Genomic DNA, 13,507 nt, shown 5'->3' with positions numbered 1-13,507 from the left:
CTCCTCTCAGCGGCTCATTTTGACTATCAAGAGACCACACAAGGTAAGTTAGATACTAATTTAATAATTCACTGGTGAAATTCAAAATGTTTATTAAGAGAATGGGGAGGGGGTCCTCCAGCACAGCATATCGCATTGTAAATGGGTACACTGAAGTTGTCTGTTTGTGCTGTAAATGCAGGCCATCTCAAAGTTTAGTCTGCACTAATAAATCACCAAAACTGCTAGTTTAGTTAAATGGTTTAATATCCTTAATTGACAGTGGTACTACAAGCAGCAGCCTTTATTTTTTCCAGCACTGTGAGACTTCCTTAGTCAGAGTAAGGCAGATAATTAATATCCCTGCTAGAGAGCTGTCAGAGTTTTGTCTCATGGCTGTTTTCATTCACTATTTAGTAGAGCAGAAAGTTTATATGCATACTGCAAAGAAAGTCTAACAGCATATTGTATTGTAATGAACTGTATTATATGTAGATAGCTCGGTGGGTTGCTGCTTTTGTCACAGAGAACCCGTTGATTGTTGTGGTTCAGCCACACCTGAAGCTGAGGTTGGGCTGGAGGGTGCTGATTATTTAAAAAATAAATAATTGCTTTAAAAGCACCTGCTACTGAGTTTGACTTTCTTATTGGTGAAATGTGTGTGATTTCTGAAATGTGTCTGTTTGCATGGACTTCATTGCATGATTTGGCCACAAGAAGTGTAGCTCTAACTGTCATGCATTTAGTTGTTAAATGTCTTTTGTAAATCCACCGAATCTATGAAAATGTTACACATAAGCAATCTGAGCATTAGCAGCTATGCCCAAATAAATGTAATTTCTGACATTTATATGATTCCCTCGTCTTTTACTGCTTGATTTTGCTAGCGAGACAGTGTCACTCATAGTCGTTGAAATGTCACTCATAATTACACTGAAATTATGAAAATGTCACTCATAGCCATCTGAAACCTTGGCAGCTATGAATAAGAGAACACACACATTTTAATTTCAAGAAGGCTACCACCAGTTTCGCTTTGACTCGGCAGTCAACAAGCTTATTATCAAAGGGTTCGTCTAGATTAACATACTTTTTTTTATTAGAAAACCATAATATAAAAGCAGCGGTCGACTTTTTTGACAATACTATTTTTCTCTTTGAACATACTAACTAAAAGTATAAATGTCGCTTATAAAAAACTCTAATCGGTGCGATGTATTTTATTTAGATAAAAGATTTCTAGTTTGTGGCGTGGTTGTTTGGTGTACATTTGCTTGAAAGGATACGAGCCATTCCAAGATGGCCGTTCGCTTTATCATCGTCTTCCTGGTGTTCGTGATCCGCCTTTGACTCAGGGATGACGTCATATCAACGCGCCTCAGTGCTGCACGAAACATGGCAGAGGGAAACTCAAGCTGACCTTCTCCATCCTGAGGGAGGATGATTGGGCTGAGGAGCCTAGTGGGGGTCTGCAGACAGGGATGTCGGGTAAGGGACAAGTAGTGAATGGAAGTGGGAGGAGAAAAAACTATAGTATTGGTCGAACAAGGCATTCAATGTGAACCTTACAACATCGCCATAATGCTCGAGACTGAATTATTTTCACGGACGTCTGTTAACAGTAGCCAGTTGTGACACCCGTGGCTTGCGTGTTGGTAAACAAAGCCCCAGTAAACATGAAGGCATGAATATAAAATAATAGTTGTAATAGTTCCTTCGTGACTCGTTACCCCCAGAAGGAAACAGGTGACTGCTGATTCTCTAAGGGTGAGAAAAGAGTTCACCCCCTTGTCTTCAGTGGTCAAGGGTGCATCATGATGTTACTTCCGCAACCTCTTTGGTGAAATGACGTCCATGCTTATTTTGCCTGTGTCCATATATTTTATTGGGATAATTACTAAGAATCAAACTTCAGGAGAATAAAAGATATGCACCTTTTCATAAAACGTCCTTTAAAATCATTAAAGCGAGCAACGCAAGATTATATTAAAATAAACACTAAAAACATTTCATAGCTTGTAGAGATATTTATTGTGTCAAATTTGAAGACTTACACAAGTGTTTGTAAATTGAATGTATAAAAAGTACAATTGCTTACTGTAATTTGTGTTTAAGATGTGCTTTTATTTCCCCTCTCCCAAATGTTTACATTTCACGACTTTGAAATTAATGTAATCGCAATCTGTAATATCTTTCTGATCTCCGGGTTGAAGTCATCATGTCGACATTAATTTGCGCTGCTTTACTAGGTTTTTATTCAGCGTTCTACTAGTGATGTTTCCTCAACCCGTTTTGTTAACGAGACATAGATTTTATACCATTTTATTGGATGTTTTAATATACAGCTGTCTTTACTACTGCATATATCTTATTTTGAAATCTGTGCTATTTTGTAAATATTAAAAAAAATGGAGATATGGCATTTCATGCATTTTTAATATCCTAGCTGCTTTTGCTACTTTTGGTGTGGTACCAAATATGTACGAAACGTCTGGTTTGATGTTGCAGTAGGGTGCTCCATCACCTTCTGCTTTGCACCTGGTTTGTGATGTGACATGCTTGAGTACTGACTGGTCAACATTAATACAGGATTGACTGTTTTACATGCTTGTTGTCCATATGTACGGTGGTGTCAGTTTGCCATATAACTGGTATAGGGTGGCTTGCTTTTGAGAAGCAAAAACCGGGACAAGCCAGAGATAAAAGTGTGTGTGTATATATATATATATATATATATATATATATATATATATATATATTCAACAACAATTCCGCCTTTTCTTCGTGAGCCGAAAATAGAAAGCACTCAGGTCATCCGTTTTAAAAGTGATTTATTGGCAGACCCCCCGCCCCTCCAACAGATGCGTTTCGCCTCACAGCTTCGTCAGTGTCGATGAATGTGACTAAAGAAAACCATTATATTGTCCACCATTCCCATGTCGTTCTAATAGACCGTGAAAGCGGACTTCACCTCTAAGTTCCAAAGCAGTGCCCATCTTCTAGTGTGTTACAGTTTGGAACATAGTATCTTTTTTGTCTTAATTACAACGGTTTCAAAAGTGCAAGTGGAGTGTTTAAAAACAGATTCTCAGTACAATTCATGATATATGTGATTATACAAAATCTAAAAGGGGAGGAGAAAATATACAAAAAAGAAGAAATATCTTTTCATTCTGTAACAGCAGTATTTCAGATTTTCATAGAACAAATATTCTCTTATTCAAGTTGTTCAATTAATTTGAAAACAATTTCACCTATCACTTGGTATGGAAGTGGTTGTTAATGCTTATAAGTAGGCAACTGCCGTCCCTCAAAATGTATATCAATGATTCCATTATTCCCCTATTTGTTATTTTATCATGCCCTGTATGGGCTTGCTCTGTTGTTGTTCCGCCCTGTATGGGCCTTTATGCATTTTTATTTGTCCCTAGACTGGGGGGAGAGCAATTGGCAGATTGATTAGGTCGGATGGTATTAGTCATGGTGATGTTTAAACCGGGGGAGAAACGATGTTATTCTGTTCAGTTAATTTTCATTTTCTATGTGATCTCACATATCCAATGATCTTACCTCCCTCTACTCCTTTCCAGCTATTTATACTTTGTGCACCTACTGTCAAGATTCATTTATAGGTTTTCCCATAGTTCTTCATCGTTATTCAGCCCTGTTAGCCATTTGCTTTGCCGGTCAATGATGTATTTAGACTCCAACATCCTTAGAGCTTTTACACGATCACCTCCTCTCTCCTTTCTATCTACCTGGTCTATGCAGAAGAAGGTGAGTAGATCTCTGTTACTGTTATGATGCGTTTCAAAGTGGCGTGCCACGGGGTAGGTCTTATCCCGATTTGTTATTGCACGCATGTGCTCCAATACGCGTTTTTAGCGGGGTGAATTGTGCTTCCGATATACCTCTTGGAACAGGGACATTCCAAGCAGTATATCGTGAAGTCCGAATTGCAATTGAGGAATTTTACAATCTCTCTTGTTGGGCGCGAATCGTTGGGTCTCCCTTCATATTTTGTTCTCTTCTTACTGTGTTTGCAGGCCTTGCAACGCATGCACGGGAAGAAGCATTTGATGGGCTTCATAGTTGTTATTTTGGGTGGGACCTCGAAGTGACTGTGTATCAGGTGGTCATTTAGAGATTGACAGCGTCTGTAGGTTATGGATGGATGTACAGGTATGATTCTCTTCAGAGTGGCGTCTGTTTGCAGAATGTGCCAATTCTTGTTAAATACCTGGACCAAGTCTCCTAAAATTAGTGATCATCCGTGTTATACCTTATTTATTTATTCAAAGTTTTGTATAGCGCGAACAAGATCCTTACAGATATCAGAGCGCTTCACAGAGACAGGGGTAGGGGCAGCAGGAAAGAACAGGGATAATGGGAGCAGTATAATAGACACTAACATAGTAGGATAATAATAACGTACAGAAAACATCAATATACAATCAGGTAGACAAGTAATATAAGACGGCACAAATCATTAATCTCACTACAGAAGTTTTCAGGTAAACCTTGGATGTGTGGATGGCTTATACCAAATTCTTAGGCTAGAGAGAACACTGAGTGGGGCATCGGGAGGGTGGTTCAGTGGACCAAAGTGTATCATATGTTGGTCGGTAGTAAGAGGGTAGCGTAGTAGTGTCATCATCAAGTAGAAGTATAGTGCCAATGGACAAGGTGAACAGTGATACAAAGCGAGGCAGAGTCTCTGATCCAGTATCTATAAAGTTCAGGAGATCTTGGCCAGAAGGATGGTTTTCACCTCTTTCTTGAAGAGTGCAGTGGAGGAGATAAGCCTGGTTTCAGGAGGGAGCGCATTCCAGATCCTAGGTGCCATTCCTGAGAAGGAGCGCTTGTATGTTTTCTCTTTCCGGAATCTACGAGGTTTCAGGAGTAGATTTTTTGTACTTCTATTGGATCTCGAACCTCCTGATATAGACAACTTTTGAGCGAGGTAGTTGGGTGCATTGTGGTGCACGGCTGCGTGTCATAACTGCAATTTTTAGCTGTATTCTGGCTTCAAAAGGCAGCCATTTTAGAGACTTTAAATCTGGGGATATATGCGAGTGTTTTCTTGAGCCAGTAATGAGTCTCGCAGCAGCGAATCAGGGAGGCTCTTAGGGGTGCCGTTGTGGATAACGGGAGTCCGCTGAGGGCCACAATTCCGTAGTCTATTCGCGGGATGACTAAGGCTTGTACAGCAGTTTGGAAGTCTTCGGCAGGGAGGAAGGGTTTAATTTTCCTCAGTGTGTTGATTTGGAAGTTAGCTCCTTTTGTGGCTCTGTTTTGCTCTTGTCTAACAGTAGGTCTACTCTACCTGTCAATCAGGTCTACTCTACTTGCTGCATTCCCTAGTATTGTTTCGGAATAGCCCCTTTCTTTGAATCTCCTAGTGGCATCCTCCCGGGCTTTCACAAATTCTCCATTGTCTGAACAGTTGCGTTTCAGGCGAAGTAATTCTCCAAATGGAATATTTCTAATTAAGCTCTTGGGATGGTGGCTTGCCGCATGTAGTACAGCATTGCCTGCCGTGGGCTTTCTGTCGAGTTTCGTGTGGAGTGGATTACCTACCACATAGACCTCTAGGTCCAGATAGTTCACTGAGGTATCACTGATGTTGCTAATGAACCTCAGATTAAAAAAAAAATAAAAAAAATATATATATTTTTTTTTTGATCAAGGGCTTCGTAAGTCTGAAACACGTCATCAGACCGTGCTGGTTGTAATGGTGAAATAAACATCTTGCCTGGATTCAGTGGTCCGTCTCTCCTCCTTCTTCGCCGCCTGCGTGTGGAAGTGGTAGGAGTTGTAATTCGAAAATATTTATTATATATATCCCATCAGCTGTGGCAGAACCTCTAACCTGAGCCCCACTCTGTCTTCCCACTACTACTGCTGCAGCATGCATGTAGTCGATTTGTTCCTGTGCTGCCTGAACAAAACTAATTCAAGTTTGCAGGAGGAATTGACCTTGTCCCAAAAAACGGGACATGTATTTAAATTAAGGAAAGCGCCAGGACACCCGGACAGTCCTTTGAAAACCAGGACTGTCCGAGGAAATCCGTGACGTCCGGTCACCATAAACTAGTACCGACTTCCCTTTACATATTGCAGGTTGCACTGTTTTTTGGGGGATTGTATAAGCAAAATTTGGGAATCTAGCCCGGGGGTACCCTTTGACTATGCAAACTGCATATACTCCTTTACATACCTTCCAACTGTAGTATAATGTTCACCATGTGATCGTACAGGGGGCTGGATCATGGAGAGAGGGGTTGTGCACCCCTGCACTGCCCAAGGAGTCACACAGCCTTCTGAACCTCCCCACTCCCGCAAGAATGACATCATCTGGAGCCACCCCACATGTCCTGATGACTGTGGTCCAGCTGTGCAGAGCGTGCATGCCTCAGCTGGTAACCTTTTCTCTGCAAGGGTTTGCAGCAGCTCACAGTGCGTTAGTGGCTCTTAACCATGTTGCCGTGTGCTGCACGAAGCAACATTGTGTCACACCACTGCACTGGGTAAACTGGTAGGTCTGCCTTCCTTTTTGTAAACCGATACAAAAGAGGATGATGGACGGAGCGCTTGAGCAAATCAAACACTCACCCCCAGTCAAGTGATCTGTGTTTAATCCATCACCATTCTTTAGTTAACTCTGCCACCCCAGTTCAGACATGGCTATATGCAAATCAGTCTGACCCTGTGCCTCATGGGAACAGTCCAGCCCAAACTGCCAAAGCCATGTCTTCTCTGGACCGGAAACAAGCATCCTGGGACCGGTTTCTGGCATTTCAGCCGTCATCAGCCAGGCTAGCTTGAATCCAGTGGCAAAGTGAGCAAGGGACTCACGTCTGAGCATACCCTGCCAACTTAGGGCGAACAAAGCGATACAAAAGGGAATGATGGACGGAGCGCTTGAGCAAATCAAACACTCACCCCCAGTCAACTGATCTGGGTTTAATCCATCACCATTCTTTAGCTCACTCCGCCACCCCAGTTCAGACATGGCCATATGCTGGACTGTTCCCATGAGGCACAGGGTCAGACTGATTTGCATATGAAACACAATCCTCATAAAAAGTGAGCAGATGAATGGAAAACAATTTTGAATACTTGGGTGTGTTTGAAACACTAATTTCTTAATGTTTATATTCTGTAAACAGCTGCTGTCGACCCTGTCCTCGGAAACAACACTGCCACCGAACCTCAGCATACCTCCTGATACTGTAGACCCATCTTCCATTGGTAAGTGGCTTAATCAATTAAGTAGTCCCGGGAACATTTATGTTTTGCTGTTTATGATGATTGCTGGTCCTTTATTCTTTGTGCTTCAAAACGTCATGCATTTTAGAGTGTTGCAGCCCTGATACAACGTGTCATTATTTAACACAAGTGTACCTTCAATAAGGACATTAACTCGTATACTCTGATTCAGTGGGGCAGTCGAAGTCATACCAGCGTTTTCCACTATTTAGACTTCCCTTTTTCAATTGAGCCTTACGTGCTTGTTCAAAAAAGGAGATTGTTGTTGGTGACGCCGGTATGCATCTGACTGCTTCACTGAATCAGGGTATACTAGTTAATGTCCTTCCTGGCATACCTGTGTGAGATAACGTCTGGTCTCGGAATATTAACAGCAATCTGTTCTATACTACATGTATGCAGCATACTTTTTAAGATGTATGGAACAACCGCTTCTGTTGAATGTGCGATTCTTTGTGCATCAGGCCATCAAGTGGCTCCATTGCTGGTACAGGAATTTTTGCTTATCGGATCTCCCTCTTTTGTATAAGGCCAGGCTTTTGTGGTACTATTTTTCTAATGACATTTTCTCTTTGTTCTCCATTTATTTGTGAACAAGCCCCATGAAGGCCTCCCTGTTGTAGATTCATTCTTACAGCCTTCCTTTCTGCTTAATATTTCTGTATTTATTCCACCTTTTTGCTAAAGCACATATTCCACCACCATATGTGTCTGCACGCTTTAGATATGAGCAACTATAATAGGGCCTACCGGCCATCTGTTGAAGACACTGCTTCTTCGCGCAAAATGGCTTGAGATCCTGGGAAAGCAACTTTAATAACCTAATCATTGCCTGACCTTTAGAACTTTTAGTGTTTGTCATTAAGCTACAGTAGAGTTAGTGATGCAAGACAAGGTGTGAATAGTAATAGTGCTTAAACGTTGTGAAGAAAACCAGCGGTTTGTGATGTGATTACAATTAATGATCCTTTTGTTTTGTTAGTGAAACCATCTCCAGCTGGCTCAAATCTACCAGTCATCAGAAAATGCAGCATAAATGTTCCTTCTCACCTAAAGCCAGGGCAGGCCTGGTTGGAGTCTCTGAGGAGCTATGAGGATGAACGTTTAGGCCTGGTCGACCTCCACCCAGATGTCTTCACTGTCATGCCCAGGTTAGTCTGTAGGTTTGCAGAGAGGACTGAAGATACCATAAAGGCTTAAAGGGGACACAACACACCTTTCACTTGACAGATTCACTCTGATCATTTGTTTCTGAAATGCAGCCCAAAGCAGCTGCAGAGGGCTGAGGAAGTTCAAACGGAACATTCACTCATAAATATTTAACAAGACTTGGTGCTAATGTAATCTGGGAGAGGGCAAGAGAATTTGGACACTGGCTACGGGCCAAGCTGTCATGGAATATGAGCAGGTGGGTATGAAAGCCACACCATCATAAAAATTAAAGATGCTAAGTAACTATCTAGTTGCAGATGCTTCATACAAATGCAACATCTATTCGATAGAAACCAAGTAATAGAAATTGCCACTATAACACAAATGCAAAAAAAAGCCTGTATAACCCAGGTGAATGAAGAAAGTCCTTCAGCATTCAACGTAAACATTTTGTAGAGAGCATTCTCCTGCATTGACGACTTCGGCACCTCTATTGGAGTCAGCATATAAGTGAAGCTATTTACTTTTTCTAGTAGTTTTCTGTAAGCACCCTACATTTGTCCCACATTGATTCTTCGTTGCCAAGATTCATAATTAGTATAAACGATGAATCCCTATGACACTAGGCTCTTTCTGCACAGGCTATGGCTCTAAATATTGTTATTGGCAAATAAGATTAAAGGAAAAATTGATAACCTTTTTTCTGATGTTTAATCCCATGTTTTGCCCTTTTTCAGGATTGATGTTCTTCATCAAGTGGCAGTGTGGCAGAGAAACTTTAAGCGAATAGTAAGTTGTGTTTGTTCGATAGAATTCAGGTCCCAGGATGGTGATCATTTCTCTGGTTCCTTCATCCAGTGTTCATCATAAAGAGGCATAATCGATGCCGGCAGCAAAGTATTTCAGGTTATTTAGAATATCCACAGACTAGAAGCATGGTCCTTCCAATTCTAGAGTTCGCACTGTTTATCATTCACGATAGGGCTTGTGAGCATTCTAAAGCTAGGACAGGACAATTCAGTGTATGTGACTTTTGAGCTGCATACACTATCCATCCTGGTAATATTAGAACTGTCTCTGACCCAGTTGTTGGATCAACTGCACCTCAACCTCCTGATGATGCAACAGCCCTCACCCTGTAAAAGGAAGAACAGTCCCCACCTGTCCAACTTAATAGCTGTGCCATTCCCTGCCTGTATAAACCTGCTCCCCTGCAGATGGAAGAACTGTGCCACATGCTTTTAAATCTCAAGAAACCTATGGATGTGTTAGCCCGAGTCAAAGTTTCCTACCCTATTCCCTAACAAGAGGTCCTCATTGTTCCAGAGCTGATAACCCTTCTCCTGAGGATATTCCTTCCATTCCTTGCCTTGATCCCATATCTAAGTCTCTTCTCTTTGCTGGAGTTTCAATGTTCCTCCTCTGAGCAAGGGCCTCTTCGCCCCTCTCCTGAGCTGGGCTCTTAGTTGCTCCGGGGTGTTGCCTTATGCTAGCCCTCCACTGCGTCATGTTCTCCTAAGCACTTCACCAGATTTTTAAGCCCCTCTGTTGATTCTGATTAACCAAGATCCCCTTAGCGTCTTTACAAACAAGTCGTTCTTGTGCAGGGTTACTCCTCTGAGTCCCATCCAGCCATGGAAGAGCACATTTTGGCCACCTCTACATTTGAATTGTCTTAGCATTTCTGAGGTCTTAGCCAAACTCAGGGGTTTGTGAGTTACAGGAGTTAAGCAATGTACCGAAGTCTATCTGCAAATATCACACAGTTTTTAAAATGGAAATTAAGGCTGTTTTAACTGATCGAAAAAAATAGCTACCATAGACATATTAACAACAAAATTGCAGCCATTAACCAAATTAATTCATATACTTATGCAAGCATTCTCACTTCTTCCTCCTGGTGATAATGAGCACCGCTGTATGATTTGATATCAAAGGGTGACAGCAGGTATTTCCACCATCCACAATGGCACGTATTCGATTTAGGTGCTATATGACATTTTTTCACAATTTCTGTAGCAGTTATCCAGACATATCTTTTTGTTTTCTAGAGCCATGCGAAAACAAAGTCGAGAGCTGAGGTGCGAGGTGGGGGAAGGAAACCTTGGCAACAAAAGGGCAGTGGTCGTGCTCGTCAAGGCAGCATTCGTTCCCCGCTTTGGAGAGGCGGTAAGGAGGCTCGATCTCTGTAATTGAGTTAGTGTTATTGCACAGTGCACCTCTGGGTGTTGATGAGAATACAGGCACTGGATCTTATGCACCAGATACTGAAGCCACATTGGGAAATCCAAACACTACCCTTCGTGTTGGATCACTCGGTTCATGAGGGTGAACAGGTAGTTTGAAAACAATGTTCGTTCTGTCCTTTGCCTCGCTGAGCAGATTACCAGCAGAAAACTACAAAGGAGAACAGTCATATAATATCAGTCTTTTAAGGGTTCCTTTTCGAGTAAGCACACCGTTTCAAGAGAACTACTTAAATGTTGTGTAGGTTGTATTTGATGAATTGTACAAGTGGGAGAGCATTCAAAATATCTAAATATCTAAAGAGTGTCCGAAGAAGCTAAGAGTAAATTACATCTGGGGGCCTCACAACCTCCATGAGCATTGACCCAGAATGAGTCCATTTCTCTTCTGCTCCATTGCCCTTGTTAGATGGACAGAATGATGTAATACTGTGTCCACAGATGATAGGTGACTCCTGGTTTGCATGCGCAGGGTGGCTTGGTCATTCTTTGTCATTGTATCCCAGTATCTTAGTTGTTTAATCACTAAATAAAACCATGAACGAGAAATGTATAGTTACATTGCCTTTCACTGTTGACCACTGGTTCACGTTTTCAAAACATATTGCTGAATTTACTTACATATATTGCTATCCTCTAATTTGCGACACATATTGATCGGAATTCTGTCTTTGTGGCAAATACCCAAAATGAAGAATGTCAGCCTGACAAAACTTAGTTTTGGAGAAATGTCCTCTAGTTTTAAATAAAATTGTATTTTAAATATAAATTGTATTTTCATTTCATTCATGTTGCGCATCTCACAAGCTGAATTTCTCTTGGCACTCAAATTACTGTTTCGTTTATTATCAAACTTGACGGTACTCCACTGATACATTTATTTTCTAAGATTCCAACTCCTGGAGTCCAGCACTTTACCGCGCTAGAACGGCTTAGACATTAATGTGTTTTTCCCCCTCTTGACAATATGTGATCTGCCATTAATGTATACATGAATGTATGCTTTTCCTGTGTGGATCTACTGTAAATAATCTGGGATGGCCCGGACTGTAACTACTGTCCACTAATCAAGTTATGATCTATCATTTGTAGTGCACACAACCATGGCTAGTGTGTCATCATAGCTCTCAAAACTGTGTGAAGAGGATACAGGCAATCAATTTTATGTTTGATGTGGTTGTATGTCATATTAAGGAAGAGCCATTACATTATATTATAATTAGGGCTCCCATTTTTCAGTTTTTACAGATAAATACAGACCAAAAAGTATTTTTTCCTGTCTGTATTTATTTTTAAATACAGAAAAAATGGTTTTCTTTGGATATTTTTTCCGGTTGTTAATCACGAGTGCCAGTTCAGTAGATGTACAGATTGAGAGGTAGGGGAGATGAAAAAAGACAATAGGTTTCCTACTTAAGCCTAATTAAGCGCAGATCTACAGTTATTTATGCTATTCACAATGCAAGGATTTTCAGATAACGATATTGCACTGTATACTGCTGCAACCATTTAAACATTCAAATGCAAATATACATTTATCAGTCAATTAAATATGGAAAAATACCCATTCAACCTTCATTTATACAGAAAACACAATATAAAAATGGACAAATGCAGACAAAATTAGCAAAAAAAGAAATATGGATAAATACAGACAGAAATGTTGAAAAAATAAATAGCATAAAACCGGGAACCCTAATTATAATTTTATTTTTTACTTTGGATTACATTTATTGATTAATGTTCTAATTATTAATGTATAATCCTATTTTATATAATCTTCTCTACTCTGACATGTCACTGCCAATATGAGTGCCAACCTTATATTTGATTGTGAGTAGGACTAGAGAGCATTTCATGTGGCATTTGGTCACATTTACATTTACATAACTGACTGATGAATCTTCTGAGTGGTGAGGCAAGTCAATTGCTTCTGTCTGAGGTCTTGAGCTGGATTGTCAATGTAGCTTGGTATTTGTTAAGAGAAATGGACTGGTTATCACCCAATATAATTTACTGTGCAGCTACTAGTTCATTAAAAAGGATAATTGTGTACATACCTGAACCAGAGTCCTTTGATAGAAGTTTAAAAGAGACAGTTTTATTATTTAACTACTTATAAGAGGACTTTGTTACTTACTACAAAGACAACTAGAAAAATGTTCAAAACTAGCAATGCCTCCTTCTTAAGGAAGAATTCTTTGGGGCCCAAATAAGGAGTATTCTGGAGGGCATAGATCATCCTGGGTACTGTCATCATTTTGATTAATGCTGCTCTGCCTAACAGTAGGGGCAGCAAGGATCGCTAATGCTGAACATCAACTGCAAAACGGTCTACGATAGGGGTAAGGTTCTTCTAGTAATAAGCTAGGGTTTTGTTTGTTGCATTCCCAAATATTTAAACCCCTCGTGGACCATCGGCATGGGTACGCCTCCCTGCAGGCGGAGTCTGGGGCCCATAATTAAGTGCACGAGAGACTTATTCCAATTAATTGTGTATCCTGAGTATTTCTATAACATTTGGAGGCTTGCTCTGCATCAGTCTGAATATAGCTGGGGAGTGCGGTGTCTGTAATGTAGAACAGAATATCATCTGCATATAAAGAAATACGCTCCTCCCAGGACGCTCCCATACCCCTCCCCCCTCCCCCCAGCTAATACCATGCACCACTACCACCAACCCATATCCTACGCGGCTCGAGGGGCACGGTGAAAATCAGTGGGGAAATTGGTTGGCCTTGTCTAGTCCCTCTATGCAGGCCAAATGCATGCAACAGCATGCCTTTCACCCTGACCCAGACCTTTGGGCCCTGGTAGAGAAGACGGATCCACCCCATGAAGCTGGGGCCAAATCAAAT

General features: G+C 41.0%; 1 protein-coding gene across 1 annotated transcript in view; it reads left to right on the top strand.

Moving 5' to 3' along the window:
* Positions 1–1,337: 1,337 nt before the first annotated feature.
* MRPL4 (mitochondrial ribosomal protein L4) overlaps positions 1,338–13,507 on the top strand; it is a 30,653-nt gene continuing 18,483 nt past the window's right edge. Inside the window, exons 1-5 of the mRNA XM_078640109.1 lie at positions 1,338–1,467; positions 7,152–7,233; positions 8,234–8,402; positions 9,141–9,192; positions 10,455–10,572. Coding sequence (XP_078496235.1) covers positions 1,420–1,467; positions 7,152–7,233; positions 8,234–8,402; positions 9,141–9,192; positions 10,455–10,572 — 469 coding nt within the window. The 5' untranslated portion in view covers positions 1,338–1,419. The remainder of the gene's footprint in view (positions 1,468–7,151; positions 7,234–8,233; positions 8,403–9,140; positions 9,193–10,454; positions 10,573–13,507) is intronic.

The sequence above is a fragment of the Lissotriton helveticus genome, chromosome 1_1 (genome assembly GCF_964261635.1).
Source record: "Lissotriton helveticus chromosome 1_1, aLisHel1.1, whole genome shotgun sequence".
In the NCBI taxonomy this organism is placed as follows: domain Eukaryota; kingdom Metazoa; phylum Chordata; class Amphibia; order Caudata; family Salamandridae; genus Lissotriton; species Lissotriton helveticus.
Note: the sequence above shows the minus strand (reverse complement) of the source record. Positions and strands in the feature narration are given on the sequence as shown.